This window comes from Manis javanica, chromosome 17 (genome assembly GCF_040802235.1).
Source record: "Manis javanica isolate MJ-LG chromosome 17, MJ_LKY, whole genome shotgun sequence".
NCBI classification, from domain to species: Eukaryota; Metazoa; Chordata; class Mammalia; order Pholidota; family Manidae; genus Manis; species Manis javanica.
Window position 1 is genome coordinate 8,226,468 of NC_133172.1, and position 20,256 is coordinate 8,246,723.

At 43.3% G+C, this 20,256-nt stretch overlaps 1 protein-coding gene across 4 annotated transcripts in view; it reads right to left on the reverse strand.

Moving 5' to 3' along the window:
* Positions 1-17,789, reverse strand: part of SAE1 (SUMO1 activating enzyme subunit 1) — a 61,618-nt gene extending 43,829 nt beyond the window's left edge. For 3 of the 4 annotated variants that reach the window (XM_017663210.3, XM_073226845.1, XM_073226846.1), the window contains exons 1-4: positions 17,569-17,789; positions 6,630-6,741; positions 2,305-2,478; positions 27-169 (exon numbers count right to left, since the gene is read on the reverse strand). In XM_017663210.3, coding sequence (XP_017518699.1) covers positions 27-169; positions 2,305-2,478; positions 6,630-6,741; positions 17,569-17,666 — 527 coding nt within the window. In that variant the 5' untranslated portion in view covers positions 17,667-17,789. Of the gene's footprint in view, positions 1-26; positions 170-2,304; positions 2,479-6,629; positions 6,798-17,568 lie in introns of all 4 variants that reach the window. The other variant, XM_073226847.1, reaches the window with a different exon arrangement.
* Positions 17,790-20,256: the final 2,467 nt, after the last annotated feature.

Genomic DNA, 20,256 nt, shown 5'->3' on the forward strand with positions numbered 1-20,256 from the left:
CTCTCCCTTCCTCTCCCAAAACTTACTCTACAAATTCATGCTCTCCAAGATTGGCAAATGTGTATCCATGGTAGCCAAAAACATCTCCTGTAAAAAACTTGATGCTATTTTTGTGACAGATCTGGTCAACTTTAACTATGACATCCCTGGAGCAGCAAGTCAGACATACCTGCAGAAAGAAAGAATTGGGTGGGTGTAAGTTTTGCAAATTGCGAACCACTGCCCTGATGTCTAAAAACATCATAATGAACAGTGTCTCTGGGCATGTCTAAAGCTAGATTCAAACTGGTACAACAGGTTCTTTGGATCCAACAGTTAGAAGACAAAAGGAAAGTTGCAGGTTTCAGTGTGTAGAAAATGTAAATTAAGAGACTGTCACTTTTTGCAACCCAAACCAAATGTGTTCAGCTGGAAAGTAAAAGCCATTCATTTCCCCAATCCATGAACATATATAAACATTTCATACTTTTTATGAAAAAGGAAAAAGATAGTAAAACAATGTAAATTATTTCTAAAGTATTAAATCTATTAAAATCTAAATAAGCCATAGCAAGAAGCAAAACTAGTTTTTAAAATTGACCCAAAAGGTCACATTTAAATGTGAGGGCATTTATTGCCCCTTCGCTTGATTGTTATGTTAAGATAACAAAGATAAGCAAGCCCTGTTGAGATTATTTTTCCACAGTTTCCAATGTGAAACTTTATCTGCATTTAAGGACAAAAGAAAAGGTTATAGACCAAGTGACCTTCCATTCAGACTTAGACAATGAACTGGTGATTCACTCAGTGGAATTATCAATGTTGCTCTGAGGCCTCTAGGTTGTGATTGTAGGTTGAGTTAGTAGAAATGGCTACATTTTACTGCACAGAACACCATTTTTATAGGAGAAGCTTTGTGATCAGGGTCAAGAAGGTAACTTCTGAATGCACGTTCTCTTCTGAACATAGGAAGCTGGAGAAGTTACAAAAGGTTATTTTTATTTGATAGAATTGTCTTCACTGTTGTCTGGCAGTCTACTACTGAAATAACACTCACAGAGAAGTGTGTGCCTCTTGTGTCATTCAGAGGATGCAGCCACCCAAGGAAAAACTAAATTTAAATAAAACGTGTGAGACGGCCACAGTTGAACATGCAATCAACTGACCAAATGGAACCCTGCAGAGCCAAATGTGTGCAACCCTTGAGGACCAGTCAAACAGGGCCTACAAGGCAGGCAGGCATCCTTGCCCTGTGCATATGCATTCTGCAAACTGGCCCATGCTTAAGTTCTAACAAACCCTCTAAGTACTAGAATTCAAAGAACAACTAGAATTAACCAAACATGTTTAGTATGAAAAAAAATGAAGAGAAGATAGACTAATGTCCAAACAGAAAATATTCCAATACCTGGAGATACAAAATAGAGTGAGTTTTTTAAAGAAAGACAAAATGAATAGGTAATCCATTGTGCCAAGCCTATATCTGAAAAGATGCACATATGTAATATAACTGTGGAAAAACAAATTACCCAACCCAAATTCTAACCTCTTGTGTAACAGACCTTTCATTTAAAAGACAAGTAGGTCATCTGTGACTATTTCATGGTGAACCAAGTTTAAGCTTTTCCTGGGTACAGGGAACCACGTCTGAAAGGTCACAGACATTGAAACAGAATTTAACTTATCCTTTCACCTTTGCATATATATATACTTGGCAGTGAAACCAAATGAGGTTGGATATGCGTCCTCTGGCTTGTGACTACAGTGAATTTGTCCAGTTATCCATGGCAACATGGCCAAAGTGGCTATGTGAGGGAGGACAGAGACCAAGATCAGGTGTGCTTTTTTTTAAGACAAAACACAAACTATAGCATGATAGCACTAGCAAAAAAATGCTGCGCTACAGAAATCAGTCACCAACTTAAGTTTTCAGGAGAAAACGTGTAATAAAGTATACTGAAGCAATGTGCAAAGAGTTTGGAAGGAAGACAAAACACCAGTGATGAAACGTGGTCTAGGGAAACACATGCCCAAAGAGACCAGCAGACAGCAAGTCACAAACAGCGACAGCAGACACGACAGACTGGCCCTGCCCACCGACACATTCAACATACTAGGGCAACAAGCTAACGAGGCACGGACACTACAGCAATGGAAGACTAAAATCTACTAAGGCAATAAAGTAACCCTAAAAAACTGAACAGTCTACAAACTTACTTGGGAAAAAGCTCAGAATTTGAGATCCTAATGCTCTAGTGTACCTAGATTATAGGTGCTTTCATTTGTTTAATTTTCACAGCAGATCTTATACTCTATGGAACTTACAGCATCATATTGAGTGAAAAACAACTCGGGCTTCTTTTCTATATTCTCAGTGTCCACTTTCACATCCACCATGGGGTTGAGATTCTGGGCTCGTTCTAAAGAGGCTTCAGCCCTGTTTCGGCCAACAGAGCCAGTACGGATCAGGAACTGAGCTCCAGGGTCTTCTGGAGATACCTAGGAATAATTTTTCTTTTAATACTTGAATTTTGGAGGAAAACAAATCTCAAAGACAATGAACCTTTCCATTTTAAAGGATAACTGAGATACCTGCCATGTGACTGTATTACTGTTCCTGCAGGAATTTGCCTAACGCAGACTACCTAAATTCATTCCTTCTGAAGCTGCAATAGACACATTTAACTTTTTTTTTTTTACTGGGCATTGCTGGTTAAAGAGCACCCTCTTGTGTTTATAAAGAAAATTCACTCTAAACAGAAAAGTCCATGGTATCTTCTTCCACTTGCATTTTAACTGCTAACAAAATGACATAATTATCAGTGGTAAGAATTTAACAAATACCTACCATGTGCCCAACTCTAAGCACTCAGAAATGAAGTTTAAAAGATGTAGTTTCTGCCTACAAGTGGTTTAAAATCAGACGAGTATTCAGACACAATTAGGAATGCTTGAAATGAACTCAAATTCAATTAAAACAGAAAGCAGGAGAGATGAGTGGTGCTGGAGCACAGGGATGATTTCACCCACAATGTTGGATATAAGCTGAAGCCTCAAAAACAGATAATATAATCACTTGACATCCACCAGCAAGATAACAGATTCCATACTGTTCATAAAGCATTTCTCCACATATCAAGACTGGGTCCATCAGAAGTAATCCCTCCCCACTCCTCCTGCAACTACCCACAGCACACTCTCCCTTACCATCTTGCCTCCAAGGAAATGAATGAGCTGGTCCTCCTCCTATTCAAGACCAGCCCTCCAATAGTATCATGGACCCATCCCATCCTGCTTCTTCAAGGATCTCGCTACAAGCCAAGAGGCTGTAGGTCATAGTGGTTGAACAACAAGGTTCTGGAATACTTCCGGTTGATTTCAAAGATTTGATTCAGATCTTGGCTTAACTGTGTGACTTGAGCAAGTATGAAGGAATTACATGTAAAACAAGGGCGTTAGTAACAGCAGTGCACTTGCTAATCCGCTCCATCAGCATTACTCTGTGTCTCCGGCCTCTCGGCTCCTGGCTCTCCTCCACTCCTCACTGAATATTCCAGTCCACATGGATCCTCTTGGGTGTGGCTCTCCCCAAATTCCAGTTCAGAATCACTCATCTTTTCCCTCTACATCTAAATAAACCAATTCAATGCCACTTTTAGTTTCTCCCCAAATCTGCTGCTATTTCCCCAATTGCTCTTCCTGGTACAGATTGCTTCCTGATCCGTCTGAGACTTATATTAAACTGCCCACCAGACAGTTCCTCCTGGGTATCCCACAGGCACTTCACATTCAACTCCTTTATTTGTTGTCTAATTGATGAGCCCACCATTCAGTCACCCAAGCTAGAAACCTGGTCTTCATATCCTTGATAGCAGCCACCTAGTGTGCCAGGAGTCAGACTGCTGGGTCTTAATCCTACCACGTACTACTGTGACCTGGGGTGAGCCAGTATGTCACTTTCTCATCCTCAGTTTTCTTATCTGTAAAACCCCTCTCAAGAGTTGTGAGGATTAATGAGCAACTACAACTGCAGCGCTCAGCAGTGTTCAGAATCTTCAGCGAGTGTCAGCTGCTGTAGGTGTTCCTTGCTTTCCTTAGGCTTCCATACACACCTCTACCAACTCGACCACTTTCTCACTTCGGTGTGCTTCTTACCATCTCTAAACCAGTGCCATCACTCAGACCCTTCTCACGTCTCAACTAAATAACTTAAGCAGCCTTCTGGGGTCTTCTGCCAGCCACAGTTATTCCAGTAATAAGTGATCTCCAGTAAGCCCAAGGCTGACCAGGTCACCCCTTCCTGATGTGAAGCTCTTCAATGAATCCTCACCACCTAGAGTATTAAGTTACAGCACAGCTCACGAGCTGGCCCTCGTAACTTGAACCTTACCTGCAACCTGCTCCCCGCCCCCTCCACTTCTTTGGGCTTCACACTCTAAGAACACCAAGCTGCTTGCTCTATTCTATTTCTACCACACCATTTTGTGCCACTGCTAAGACCTGTCCCTAAAACATGGCCCCTCAATTTGATAAACCTCTACTTCTTCTTTAAGACTCGACTCAGATGAGAACTCCTGGAAGCCTTTCGTATCTCTCTACTATGACCTTAGTCAGGTAGCCTGCTCTGGTCTCCGAAAAAACCTTGACAATGGGAACCAAATCTTGTGCATCTTTGTATCGACAGTACCTAGAATACTTCAGGGTCCCCAGCAGGTGCTTTCAGATGCTCACTGATGTAAAATAAATGAAAAACTCTTAAGGTGCAGGAATTAATTCATCTATCCTTATTTTATAGATAAGCAAACTGAGTCTCTAAGAGGTTAAGACTGGCCCAACTTAAGGAGGTGAGATTTGAGCCCAAGTCTGCATGACTCTTTTGCACTCTGCAGCATGGTCTCCCTGGGATGTTAAGAAGAGCACAAGCAAATTTTAAGAAAGAACAACCACACTGTTCATGAACTATTAGATTTAGGAGATGGGAGTCAGGCTGGGTAAGTTGACTGGGTCCAGGTTCTATCAAGCCAGGGGTTCTCAATCATCCCTCACTTTTAAACTCACCTGGAGAAGTTATATTTTTAAATAACTTCCCAAATATTCTGAAGTGCAGACAGGATTTCAAATCACCATATTAGACCTTGAAAACTAGAGAAGCTAAGCCTTATGGTAGAAGGCACTGTAAATCCTTATAGTGAAGAAGGGATGACAATCCTCCTGTTCACTCTGACACTTGGTGGCAGTCATCACTGTACTAAGGTGGTGACGGAACCACAGCACATACCCTCAGTGTTTTATCACTGTTCTCCATTCTCAGATCCCCCCAACCAGATGAAGAAGTCACTTTCCCCATGTGGTTTTACTTTCCCACGCCAAGGGCTTCCAAAGTTTGGGCACCCTCCGTCCTTGGTTCTCCATTCTTACACTCGCTACACTGCCAACTAAGTGTCTCCTGGGCAGGGTGTTCCTGCCCCGAGGGGGCACTGTGGCTGAGGAGATGTCAAAACTGCCAGTGTTCAGACTGCCAATCCAGCAGCTGGCTAGCAGGGATTTTTTTCCTTAGAAGGTTTTGAATTCAAGTAAAAATCAATTTGTGACTATGATATTGTTAGGCAACCCACACTTCTCTTTATATTGTAGGAAAATGAAAAAAATTAAAATCCCAGATACTGTTTCTCCCCTGCAACCCCAAAGTGAGCTTTTAAAAATTTCATTAACATTTACTTTGGTCCAGAGCCTACACCTCACACTGTCTACCAGTTACTAAGGATGAGACAGGACCCTATTCACTAAAAGAGAAGACACAATATCATGTGACAACACAATCTTTGACGTACTTTACCTAAGAAAGAACATGATGATTTCTGGAATTTGCTTTAAAATACTACCACCCAAAAAAATATAATGGAAAAGTTAAATAAAAAAGAGCAATAAAATATTGGCATCTGTAGAGGCCAGGTAGTGGGGTGTCAAGTATTATTCTACTTTTGCATATATTTGCAATTTTCTATGAAAGAAAACAAATGTTATTGAGGATGAGAATGTAGAAACAGCAGTTATTTTCATCTTGGACAAGACAGGAAAAGAAAGCTACACAGGTGTTGGGCACTATTAATACATTACCCATTAAATATCACATAATTATTCTTAGTGACTGGACGAATACAGGCAGGCACTATGCCAAGCAGTCTATGTACATTCTCTCTGATCCAATGATTTCCAAAGTAATGTCTATGAACCACCTACTTGAAGATCTCCTGAGATAACTTTTAAATGTATATATTCCTGAACCTCATCCCAGACCTTCTACATCAGAATCATAGGGGGTGAAAATGATACTGTAATAACAAAGTCCTGAGGCAATTAAGCAATTTTAATTAGTTATTTAGGTGATTATAGGCACAAATTGGAAAATTATTCCTCTACTCCTCATTTACCCTCCAAGGGAGCAGTTAATTCCACTGCACAGACAGGCAGGCTCAACAAAGAGACAGGATGTGCTAGTGCTGTCAGCCTCCAAAGGCTACAGCTGCACAAAGACCAGCCCTCCTTCTACAGCCCTGCAGGGGCACATAGGAACTCACAAAATATCCCAGTGTTTATTCTGAACATGACAGTCTGCAATGGACAGTGATGAGGTCGCTGAACCAGCTCACCTGCTCATGGTCCAGCATGGTCAATCCTTTCACCCCCGCCAGGATGAGATTCTTGGCAATTTCAGCCCCGAGTCCTTTCATGCCGACCAGAAGCACACGAGAGGCCCGCAGCCTGTAGGGCAGACATTTTAACTGGATGACAGAGAGCAGTGGAACTCTGTGAAATCACTGAAGAACAAAACAAGACAAAGTAACGAGGGAGTAATTTTGGTTTTCACCAAATGTGCTGAGGCATCACAGCCTCATATTGAGGGAAGAGACAGGCTCTAATCTTTCCTGCAGAGAAAGAGACACTCAAAAAGTATTTACTGGGGCACCTGCTATGCCTCTGAAGTGTAGAAATACCACGGTAAATAAGACAGACATAATCCCTACCCTCCCAGAGCTTGTACTGAGTGGAAGAGACAGACAAGTATACAATATGTCAAAAATTGATGAAAATCAAGCACGACATTGGTCAAAAATGATATAAGGCACTATTTTAGTCAGCCTGATAATGAAGGCCTTTCTGAGGAGGTGCTGAGCAAAAATCAAAATGAAATGAGGGATGAACGTACAGATATTTGGAAGAAGAGCACTTCGGGTTGAGAAAACAAAGAGTGCAGAAGCCCTGAAGCAGAGGAGTGCTTGGCATGTTAGGTAGGAGGACAGAGCGGCCACGAGCATCGGGCAGAGGGCAGAGCGGTAGGAGACACGGTGCAGACAGAGCCAAGGGCCCCGTCACGAAGGCTCTGACAGACACTGTAGGGATTCCGGGTGTTATTCTGAGCACGGAGGAAAGCATGGCAGGGGTTGGAGGACTGGAAAGAGAAGAAGGCCACAGTTAAGGTGAGAGGGGATGGCTTGAACTAGTACAGTAACACAAGACAAAGTGAGAAGAGCTACCTATTTAGGCTATAACACAAGCACAAATGTGGCAGCATGAAAGAGGGTGCATTTGGATCATTCTATTCCAGTCTGTAAAGTGACAGAAAATGAGGCTAAAAAAAGAGGCCAGGCTATCCCAAAAAGTCTGGGCTCAAAGGTAAGTGGCAGGCAGTATAGGTCCAAATATCTTATTTGAAATTCCTTAATCAGAAGCATTTCAGACAGAATTTTTCAGATTTGAAAAAAGCAATCACTTACATCACATTTTATAAAACAACCCCATCAGGCTCTCAGGCAGCACTCTGTAATGGAACTCTTTAAGATCTTTGCACCAAGTACACAGTTATTCATACTGGGAAGGAGTGGTGAGAACTAAGGACAATCCCACATAAGTTCAAGTTCTACTGGCCAGGGAGTCTGCTCATTTATGAACTAAGTCAAGTCTCAGTAAGAATCAGTATTAGAAAGAACATGCAGAAGCTCTTCTCCATAAATGGTTCAAAATTATGGACACTTGCATGTAGTCAGACTGGAAGTCCTCGAATCTAGAGGACTAGGACACAAGAATGAGAGCTGATAAACACGGTCCTGTGCTGACCCCTGGTGCTAGCACACTTTGGATTTCCGTCACTGGTACAGCCAAAGGGTAGAATGGAGGGAGGGGGACAAACTGATATGATTTCCCTCACAGGCATATGTCTGGGTCTCAGGGTCCTTTCACTACCAAACACAGGCTAGCTGACAAGAGACTTTCAGGAGACAATTCCACTATACCAGACTAGGAGGGAATTGGAAACAGCTTACAAGACACAAGGAAGGTAAATAAGGATGCTAGCAATGAGCAGGTCTCTTATCACAGATTGACAGCATTATACCAGTGGATGGAAGGAGGGGAAGCTCTGCGGCCTCCCAAAGGAGCTCCCATCTCTTGAGAATCAGTACACACAATAAGCAATGTTTCCACAAAGCATAAAGTGTACACAGCAAACCTTTGACATCCTTGCACTTAGCTGCACCTGTTAGGTGTCTGCTGTCACTGTTAAGTCTACAAGCACCCCCCGTCAGCTGGCTCTGACATTGTAGCACCTGGATTTCCAAGTTCCAAGTCCCCTTTCAGTCTCAGTGACGGGTTTTGGTCGTTTGGCTGCTCCAGTGCCTCAAAGATATGGCTAAAATGGCCCAGCTCTCTTCTGGGAATCTGTTATCTTCAAACATACCCAAAGGCCTCCTAATCTCCAGACCCAGTAACTTCTCAGGCTGTTCTCCTTGACACTCCTTCAGCAACAGGCACTGCCAACCACTGAAACCCTCTAGGTCTGAACACTGGGCTTGAATTCTGGCTTTGCCAATTCCTAACTCAGTGACCTGGTGTCTTGCCTGAGGGTTTCAGCCCTGAGCAATTCGCTCTGGATTTGGTGAGACGGAAAGATGACAACAGAACGCTGTGGGTAAAAGGGTTTTTTTTAATACCTAGCTTTATTCTCGTGGTGGCAAGTCAACCGTTTAAAATCCTGTCTGCCTCAGGGCAGGTCTGTGTGCAGCAAGCTGGTCCCTGCCACCCCACCATACTGGACGGTGCTCTTTTTTATACAGACAGTAATAACTTATTGCCCACTTGTGTGCAAGCCTGCACCTGTGAGCACTGCACGTGCTCACAGGGCAAGCAGACCAGGGTCAGCTGAGAAGCCTGGTCATGGAACTTCCATCTTCTCTACACCTGGACAAGCTGCACAATCTCTCTAAACTTCAGTTTTTCCATGTGTAAAGTGGGGATACCAAGTCTGACTTCCTGTCATTTAATCCCCTCGGCAACATGGTAAATGAAACATGTGCAAAACCATCTAGCATAACCCCCAGCATAAAACAGATGCTCAACGTGTTAGTTGAATTTACTGAACTCAATCCCCATTGCCTTCATTATAAATGGGTCAGGAATGGGTTTGATTCTGATTTTTAAAAATACGTGACATAAAATAACCTAATGCTGGCATTTAAGAGCACTCAGTATTGGCTCCCTCCTACTTTCCCACACTTATCTCCCACTACTACCAGATGACTACTCACTCCCAAACATGCCTTCAGTTTCCCACCTGCAGACTTTAAATCACAGCATTCAAAGTGCAACTGAATACCACTTCCTCACAAAACCCTTTCTTATCATGGCAGACTCAAGTGAGCACTCCCTCCTCTGATCTCTTAGCACAAGTGTCACACATAAAAATGCCTCTGACATAAATCACAAATAACCCTGTGGCCTCTGCACAATTCCTACATCCTATAGAGCTCCATAGACTCTGACTGCTTAGGTTTCTTACCTAACTACCATCAACACAGAATATTGTGTTTATGTATTTAATCCTTAACCTGCTAGGGGTCCTGAAACTACAGTTTATTTATGGCTCAATTACATGAAAAGCACTTAAAATAATACCTGGCCCACATTGCTGATCATTAGAGAATAGCAAATTAAAACTACAATGAGATATCACCTCACACCAGTTAGGATGGCCAACATCCAAAAGACAAACAACAACAAATGCTGGTGAGGATATGGAGAAAGGAGAACCCTCCTACACTGCTGGTGGGAATGTAAATTAGTTCAACCACTGTGGAAAGCAGTACAGAGGTTCCGGTTCCTCAAAAAACTAAAAATAGAAATACCATTTGACCCAGGAATTCCACTTCTAGGAATTTACCCTAAGAATGTAGCAGCCCAGATTCAAAAAAACATATGCACCCCTATGTTTATTGCAGTACTATTTACAATAGCCAAGAAATGGAAGCAACCTAAGTGTCCATCAGTAGATGAATGGATAAAGAAGATATGGTATATATACACAACGGAATATTATTCAGCCATAAGAAGAAAACAAATCCTACCATTTGCAACAACATGGATGGAGCTAGAGGGTATTATGCTGAGTGAAATAAGCCAGGCGGAGAAAGACAAGTACCAAATGATTTCACTCATCTCTGGAGCATAAGAACAAAGCAAAAACTGAAGGAACAAAACAGCATCAGACTCACAGAACCCAAGAAGGGACTAACAGTTACCAAAGGGAAAGGGACTGGGGAGGGTGAGTGGGAAGGGAGGGAGAAGGGGATTAAGGGGCATTATGATTAGCACTCATAATGTAGGGGGTGGATATGGGGGAGGCAGTACAGCACAGAGAAGACAAGTAGTGACTCTATTGCATCTATGCTGATGGACAGTGACTGTAATGGGGTATGTGGTGGGTACCTGATAATGGGGGGAATCAAGTAACTACCATGTTGCTCATGCGACTGTATATTGATACCATAATAAAAAAAATAAGTAAAAAATTACTACTGTACAAAAATAAATAAAATAATAGATTTCTACAAAAAAAGTAATACCTGGCCCATAGTCAGCACTTAATGAATGTCAGCTATTATTATTATTCATGCTCTGAAGCAGCAATCCCTCTTCTCGGAATCAATCCTACAGAATTACTCGAGTGGGCACAAAAAATCATGTGCAAATATATTCACAGCAGCATCAACCATCCGCTTCCTTCTACCTCAGTCACCACCTGACTGAGCCACCACGTCTCACCTACAGAATTACGGCAGCCTTATGCACCTGGTACACCTGCTCTCCCTGCTTCCTTTCTTGCCCCCGCAATCTACTACTCCCATCTCAGGCACAGAGCTGTTAACAGATCATGCCACTCTTCTGCTCAAATCTTTTGATGGTTTCCTATGCAAATTCCTTATCAAAAGCCTGCGTACCACTCCCATTGCAAGTCTCATCCTATTCTCTCCCTTGGTGATGCACCTACAGCAGGGCCAACCTTCCCTGACCGAAGAAAATATGTTTGCTCCTGCATTAGAACTTTGGCACTAGTTGTTTTCTGCTTCCTCCCCCAACTTTTCACAAGAACCATTCTTTAGGTCTCAGCTCAACTGTCACCTCCTTAGAAGTACACACGGGTCACCTAATCCAAAATACGTCCACACCCTCTTCTGCCAACACCTGGATTTCAGCCCAGCAAAACTCATTTTAGACTTCTGGCCTCCAAAACTGTTAAGAGAATAAATTTATGTTGTTTTTAAACCACTACACTTGTGGTAAATGTTTCAGCAGCAACAGGAAATGAATACACTGAGTAGAGTTGTTAAGGAACTTGCCAAAGATCACACAGCTACCAAGCGGTAAAGCAAATGTATTAACTCAGGCAATACTGCCTCAGAGTCTGTGCTCTTAGTTATACTGCTTCACAATAGCAAAAGTAAATGTGCACTTTTATGGTGACATATTGTGCATATAGTCCACTGGTAGCAACAATGGCAGCAATTACCATCCACAGAGGGCTAAGTACCAGGCACTGAGCTAGGTATATGACATCGCACTTCACTGAAACCTTGATTATGGTTCTTCACCATTTTTTCCTCCCAGAAAAAAAGCACATGTATCCTAAACATTGCGTAAGATTTTTCTCCCTAAAAGTCCAAGGGGCTCCCTAAACCTCAGGGTAGGCCATCAAGTTTCCACAGGGAAGGATACATGTCTGCCTTTGTCAAGGAGAAAACTGAGGCTCAGAAAAGGTGTCCAAGCCCTCACACTAATGGGTGGCCAGAACAGGGATCAGAATTCAGTTCCAACCATAATCTATAATTTTCTCTCTCTTAATGTCCTCCCCATGTAGATTCTAAAAATATTTGCTGATTTGCTCTCCTCTCTTTGACTTCTGCCACAGGAATACCTTCTACATTTCTGGGAGGGAAGGAACTAGAGCCTTTACATCACAATCTGAATTCATAATACATACTGCAAGGTAAGTCAAAACCAATGAATTCCACTCATAGTTAAACATTCTTAAGACTACCAAATTCACATTCAAACCACATCTATTGTATGACAGTGAGTCATACAAAAATCTGGTATAAAACTATTTCAAGTAGGGTAAGCACAAAGTTCCCAAAGCCAGAGAGAACCTGAGCATATTTGAGGAACAGAAAGATCCAAGCAGCTTGAATGCAGCGAGCAATGGAGGTGTAGACAAGGTCAGACTAGGCAGGGCATGAAAGGCAATGCGTTTTAAGAGCTTCGGATTTTATTCTGAGTATAACAGGAAGTCAATGGGATGCTTTAAGCAGGACTGTTGTGATCTGCTTTATAGAGTCAAGAGTTGAATGGGGGAGCAGTGAGGAGACTGTTGGGGTGAGGTGATCAGAGATGCTGGGTGTGGCTTGAACTAAATGAAGAGAGGAGGATGAGACAAAGCTTGAAGTAGAGCTGGTAAGACTTGCCAATAGATCGGATGCAGGCATAAGGGACAAAGATGAATAAAGAACGCTTATGTTTCTGGGCTGTGCAACCGAATAAACCATCAGCATTTGGCATATTTGATAGTTTTCTCCTAGAAATACTCTCTTCTTCACTTGACAGTACAGCATTTTTCATTTAAATCTACAATTCTGCTGCATCCAACTGCCCACTCATTGTATTTATTTAAATGTCTTGTCAGACAGTGATTTCAACAGGGTATGGGGTGGACTTGATAATATGGGTGAATGTAGTAACCACAATGTTTTTCATGAGAAACCTTCATAAGAGTGTATATGAGTGATACTTTAATAAATAAATAAAATAAATAAATGTCTTGTCAGAATCCAAAACAGAACTTAAGACTGCTCCCCACTGTCATCTGCCTATGCATATCTGCTCCTTCTACAATGTTCCTCATCCTTCTGGAGTCTCCACTCTTCCCATGGACTCCTAATCTACATTTATTGCCTTATTTATCACACAGTATTTCCTATGTAGCTCCCCTTCTTTTAATGCTGGTGATGTATACTTGCTAAATAACTATAATTCAGTGAATGCTTTCTGTGCATACACACTATTCATATTCATGCATTAGCTCATTTAGTTCCCAACAAGCTCATAAAGTAGATTCTATTATCTCTGTTTGACAAATGAGAAAACCAAAGCACAGAGAAGTTAAGAAATGTCTCCAATGTTAAATAACTTGTTTTGGAGCTGAGATTCAAACTCTACTATTAACCACTATCAACACTACAATAGATCTGTCCTTCTATGAACAATCAGGAAATGAAACAATCAGGATTGGCTTCTGGGACAGAGCCCATGTGCTCAGTCACTTTTATGGCAAGTATGTGCCTATGGAGACAAATTAAGTTCTTTGGAACAGCAGCAGTGTTGGGGAATGAGTGTTTGAAAATAGGGAAGTTCTGCAGTCTCTTTTTTGTAAAGTCAGAATTTCAGAGTCCAAAGAGTTTTATTAAAGATTTAATCACACTCACCCCTCCTTTTTTGCAGATATGGAATTTCAGGCCAAGAAACTGTGTGACTGACCCATAGTCAGAGCTAGTTAGCAGAGGTGGTAACTGAACCCAGGTTACCTGACCTCCTTGCTTTTTACAGTGTTATGTTCATTTCATTCACTCAACAAATACCTGCATGTCTACAAACTTGCCAAGACTGGAAATTTAATAGAGACTCGTCAAAACCTGTATCTTAACTAATGGACATTTATAAAGGGCTTGCCCTCACTGAGCTTATCATCTAATTCACTCTCTAGTTATTCCCTTTCCTCACTCCTAGATATGGGATAACTTACGGTTGAGTGAAAGAAAAATTAGCCATGCCTTTGGCTGTGAAAGGCAGTGCAAAAGCTGCAGAAGCACACATTCTGAAAACATGCCCAGCTGCCTACATATACCTACAATACCTACATATACCTACTGCACCCATATACCTACAATACATCACAGTATTTCACACCTTTAGCACATACCTCCAAAAACATGACATTCTCCTCCATAAACATACTATTATCACAGCTAGGAAATGATTCTCAAATATCCTTATAGGATTGGACACTCAAATTTTCCCTCGTCTAAAAGAGGTTTTTATGGAAATCTTCTTTTTGAACAAGGATCAAGTCAGGGTTCACACCTTGCATTTAGCTCCACCCCTTTCCTCTCTTTTAATCTAGAACCGTCCCTTCACTTGTTTTTCCATGACATTTTCCAGGACAGTTGTCTTGAAAAATGTCCCACATTCTGGACACCTTATCATTACCTCAATGGCGTTCTCTAATTTGTTCCTCTGTTCTCTAAACGCTTGATGAGGGTAAAAGATACCCAGCAAAAAAAACCTAAATGATGATGTATTACGTTTTGTTTCACCAAATCAGATGGCACATTATTAATAATCACTTCCAAAGAAGTGATCTGTTGTTTGAATATTAACTTGGCCTTATGGATTCTAAGTTATTTTTAAATGAAGTTGATTTTGTTCTTTCTGATACTCATATTGTCTCCAATTTGGCCAATTCTCTAAGTTTTTAAATGCTGGCAAATAACTTCAAAAATCTGAAACACTCTATCAGATATAACCCGGCCTCTAGACTCTAGACTGTACTTGGTGATCTTGAAGCCCCTACTGCCCTTTCCAGTTTTGACTACCTTGTCCAACATCACAGCAGCAAAATCTGTAGCCGGAATGCAGCCTGCTGATTCTCAGGCTGCCTTCCACTTTACAAAGGAACCACAGTGCCGAGTTCTCCTAGCTCACCTGCAAGTTCCCTCAGAGGCAAGTCAGTTTGCTTTGTGGAGCCTCCTTTCTGTCTGTACAGTGGAGGAACTCACTGCCCTTCCTACTCCAGAAGCTGTTATGAGACTCAGTTGAAAATGAACATGAGAGAACTTCAATAAACTCCATAGGACTGTCTATAAATAAACAGATTGCCCATTTTAGATAGCCCCTTCCTTCCCTCCTAGGACCCTCAAATAATCCTTCTCAGGTTCTCCACCGAGTTCAGTATGTCTCCACTCCCTCAGTAACCCACACCACAAGAATCCTATACCCTGACTTTGATTTGCGCCTTGGGTCATCTCCTCCTCAGAAGCCCCCACTCATTCTGTACTGTTCCTCAGAGGAATCCTCCCCGCCCATCTGACAGTCCCCTCACTACATTCCAGCAGAACCCTCACCATCTTCACCCCACCTCAAACAGAACTAGCTGCTGCCCCCAGAGCTTGGATCAACCCTTCTAGTACACTTAGAATCCCCTTCCCAACCCTTTAGGACCTCCTAATACTCAGTCCTTCACACAGCAGTCCCTGAAAGCAAAATCAACCCTCACTACATCTTCAGGCCCATTCTCGTTATTTAATTTCCAATCTCCAATTTCATATGCCCTCAATACTCAGACCAGTGCAACCCCTCAATCACAGAAGACCCAACACACCTAAACAAACCAGAATAACTGTCACCTCACCTTACACACACACACACACACACATGCACAACACATTCTCTATCATCAAAAAATTCTAGAAACCCCCACCCCTGAAATTAAACTCTCCTGACCTGTCTCCCCAACCCTTAGATCAAGTAACTCTGTAGTCTGTACTCACATCACATAACCCCTCCATTACCCAAACCCCATCTCTAAACTCACCCACCCACATACTTCTACTTAGATGTATAATAAACATCTAAAAGGAAGCCCAAAGAGAGCTCCTGATTCTTTGAACCTCATCCCATCAAACTTAGGGTTTTCCCCATCTCAATTAGTAAACAGCAATTCCACCTCTCCAGTTGCTCAGGCCAAAACCTTTGGAATCATCCTTGACTTCTGCCTCCCATACTCCACACACTGAATCCTTCAGCAAATCCTGTCCTGTCTTTCAAAATATATCCAGAATACCTCTATATATGTGGTCCCTTCTCTAGAGTTTCATGTCTCCATTACCTATGTCTCAAGTGGATTACTGCAGCAGTTTCTTAACCCGAACCCTTATTTCCACTTCTGCCCACTTCAAACTATTCACACAGCAATGTATTCACCAATTCATACACTGGGTTATGGAGGGGTTATGTGATCCTTTCAAAACACAAATCAGATACTCCTATACTGGAAACTCTCCAGTGAGTTTCCCAGAACACCTAGAATAAAAAAGCTACTCCTCAACTCATTTGGTTCCAGCCAACCGGTTTCTCTAATTTGCCAATCACGCTCTGGTCTCCAGGATTGTACACATGCTGTTGTCTGTGTTATGGCCACATGGCCCCTTCCCTTCACACAGGACAGAAGCTCAGTGTTACCTCTTCAGAGGCCTTCCCTGGCTCTCACCTCACCATCCTTTACTGACCCTCTTATCCAGCCTTATTTTTCTCCCTAGCACTTGCATTACTTACCGTTATATCATTTACGTTTATTGTCTCCCCCCACCAGCAATGCAAGCTCCATGTGGGCAAGGAGCCAGTCTAGTTCACTGATGGACGCTCAGTGCCTGGAACAGTGCTCAATAAATATTTGATCAAATTATTTACTTCTCTCAAAGACCTCATACTCTCCAGTAACTACTCAATACCCAAGGTATGCTCAACCTTAGTGTAGGGTCCTCTCTGGACACACCCCCACACCTAGACATAAGATACCACTTCCGGTATGTCCCACCCCACCCCCACACCATCCCCCGCCTCCCAGTCTTTCCGAGCCTCTCAAGACTCCTACTTGAAATAACCTGCTCAAAAACACCTCAAAAACCCTCATTCTTTCAGACTGGCACACTCACTCCTTGGAAGCCACAAGAATGAAGCTCGTATCTGTTCGGTTAGCCAGTCTCCCCAGCGTCCGGCAGAGCACAGGTGCCCACTTTATGAATGAATGAACTATGCACCCCACTTCACCGTTTCCAGGCATCCCTGGCCCCTCCTATTCCCTAAGCCCCCACCCGCGACCAAAATCTCACCATCCCCTCCTTCAAGCGACCGAAGAAGCCCTGAGTTAGAATCACCTCGATTCCTCAGGACTCCCCCACCTCCTCTTCCGGAGGCCTCCAATCGCTGAGAACGGCCCTCCCACCACCCTGGGACGTCCCCGCTTCCCATACCTTCCAGAAATATCCCAAATCAACCCCTCCAGTACTCTAGGGAGAGCTACCATCCCTGGGAGCGTAATTCCCGCCTCCTCTCTTCAAATCAGAACCACCAGTTCCCTGAGGGCCGCGAAGGCCTCAGGCCAGACGCCCCCTTCAGACCCTCAGCCCCACAAGCCGCACCGGCCCTGACCGTTTCTGGGCCTCCAGTCCCCAGAGACGAATCTGCCGGTCATACTGCGCGGCCTCCTCCTCGCTGATGCCGCCGCCAGCTTCCTCCTTCTCCACCATGGCGGCAGCTCTCCCTGCCTGCGTTCAGGTTCTCACCGCAGCCGCCCGCCGGCCCCACGCGCCGCCAACCGCCGCCGGCGGAGTCTGCGCCTGCGCCAGGCCCCGCGCCTGCGCAGTACCTCCTCCGCGGCCCGGACAGCCCCCAGAGCCGGGGACCACGTGGACCCCCGAGCCTCAAAGGCAGGCCAGCGATCGGCAGTCACGTGGTCGAGGCTCCAACCAATTGTGGCCCAAAAATGGCGTAGTTTATGGCCCTACGAGGATACCTAAGTGGTCGTATAAGACGCTATTAATTCAGCAAATATTTACGGAGAGCTTGCTGACATCCGATGTCGGGGTGTTGTGTAATAGAGTGGAGAATAAGACAAAGCTCTGCCCTCATAAAGCTTACATTCTATTGAGGAGAGCCCAAAGAAAAATAAATATCAGACTGATAAATGCTTTGGAGAAAAATAAGGCAGGCTATGGGATTTTATAGGGTGACAGGAGAAGACAGGGAAGGCCTCTCAGAGAAGGCGACATTGAGCAGAGACCTGAAGGAACTGAAGAAACAATAAGTGGGATATGGAGCACTTCTGGTCAGTGGGAACAGCTCATGCAAAGGCCCTGAAGCTGGAGTATGCTGGATTCGCTGAGAAACTGTGGAGAGGGGAGGGTGGCTGGAGCAGAGTGAGAGATGACAAGTGGTAAGAGAATAAAATCACAGATGAAGCAGGTGGGGAATCATGTAGGGCCTTGTAGGTTAGTAATAGTGATGCCGGGGTTCTTGTTCACAAAGCCGAAGAATGAGCTTTACAAACACTCAAGGTAGGAGAACAAGGTACAGGCTTTTATTTAGAGATAAAGTGAGAGGAAAAAGCTCCTGAGGGACAAGAGAGTCTGGGGTGGTGCATTGTCTAGGAGATTTATAGGCAGTTGAGGATTTTGGAGAATTAAGGGCTTAAGGTGTGGACTTGTACCACCTGCCCTGCCCTCCAGGTGGGCTGGGTTGTTGTCTGTTTGCTAGGGCTGTTTACAGTGAAGTCGCAGGTTATGCTGAGATACCCTTGCAGAACACTCAAACATCTCAGGCCAGGCCAAGTTTCTCCTGGCCTTCTGACCTTTAATTGATCTCACTGAAGATGTCTATATTCCTAGTCTGGTATCTTTAGAGAATTAGTTTGACCTTGACTTTGCATAATGCTGAACACAGAGTTTCCATTGTTACATTGCTTTGACTGTAAATATCTTGCCTTGCTTTTTCCAGAGACCCTCTCCCTACTCTGTCTAAGCCCCTGGTCCCTGTCTCAATAGTAAATATGTATTTTCCTTAGGCAAAGTACCTTTTTAATAGTCATTCAGCAAATACTTATTGAGCACTTGCTATGTGTCAACCATTGTTCTCTGCTAGAGACAAAGCAGTGAAAAAGAAAAAATAGCTCCCTCTCCTGGAGTTTAAGTGGGTTTTACATGGATTATTTCTCTAATCCTTATAGAATTAAATGGGTTCTTTAATTTCCATTTCATAGCTAAGGAGTCTGAAGCCCAGCAGTTAACATTAGTAGCCTGAATGAAATCTTATATCTTATAAGTAGTGAAGCTAGGATTCAAAGCCTTCATGCTTCATCAGGAGGGGCCCCTACTGGTAGTATGTTAAGCTCCTACTCTGATCTTGCCTGGTGACATATATAGTCCGTGAACCTCAGAGGTTGGATATTTCATCCCCTTTTACAGATTACAACTCTGGGACTCACAAAGGGGTGGCAGCTCATTCAAGGCCATAATATCATTCAAGAAAATATTTGGTCAGTGCGTACTCTATCGGTTATGGATATGGAATAAATTATGTAAAACTGTAAGGACTTAAGACAATAAGCATTTATTATCTAAACATTTATGTGGGTTGGAAATTCAGGAGCAGTTTGGCTGGGCAGTCTCAGTAGGATGCAGTCATGTCAGCTGGGGCTGTAGTGATCTGATGGGGTGGGGGGGATCCCTTTCTAAGGTGACTCTCTCACAGGCTGGCAAGCTGATGCAGGCTGGTGGCAGGGGACCTCACTTCCTGTCCACGTGGGCCTATCCACCCGGGTGCTGGAATGTCTTGACATGGTGGCTGGCTTCCAGAGAGCGAGCGATCCATGAGAGCAAGCTGAAAACAGCAGTGCCTTTTATGACCCAGCCTTGGAAGTCATCCCATTGGTCACACACTGCTCAGCTCTATTCACTGTGGGAGGGGATGATAGAAGGGAATGAAAGTAGGGGGCAACTATCATTTGGGGACCACCCTGGAGGCTGGTTACCACACTACCTATGCATCATGTGCTGTGAAAATAAAGTGAACAAAAGAAACCCAGGTCTGCCCTATATTGCGGGGACCGTCTAGCAGGGAAGACAGGCAGTACTTTATCCACCAAAGAATTATTCACTAATTCAACTACTCAACAAATATTTAACACACCGCCTACTCTGTGTTGGCCTTTGTGCCAGGCCCTGGGGATACAATAATGATAAAAATGGACATACTCCTGCTTTAAGGGCAATTACAGTCCAGTGGGAGAGGGAAAATAGAGGCTTGAATATAAATAGATAGAAACTTTGAGAAGTGCTGTGA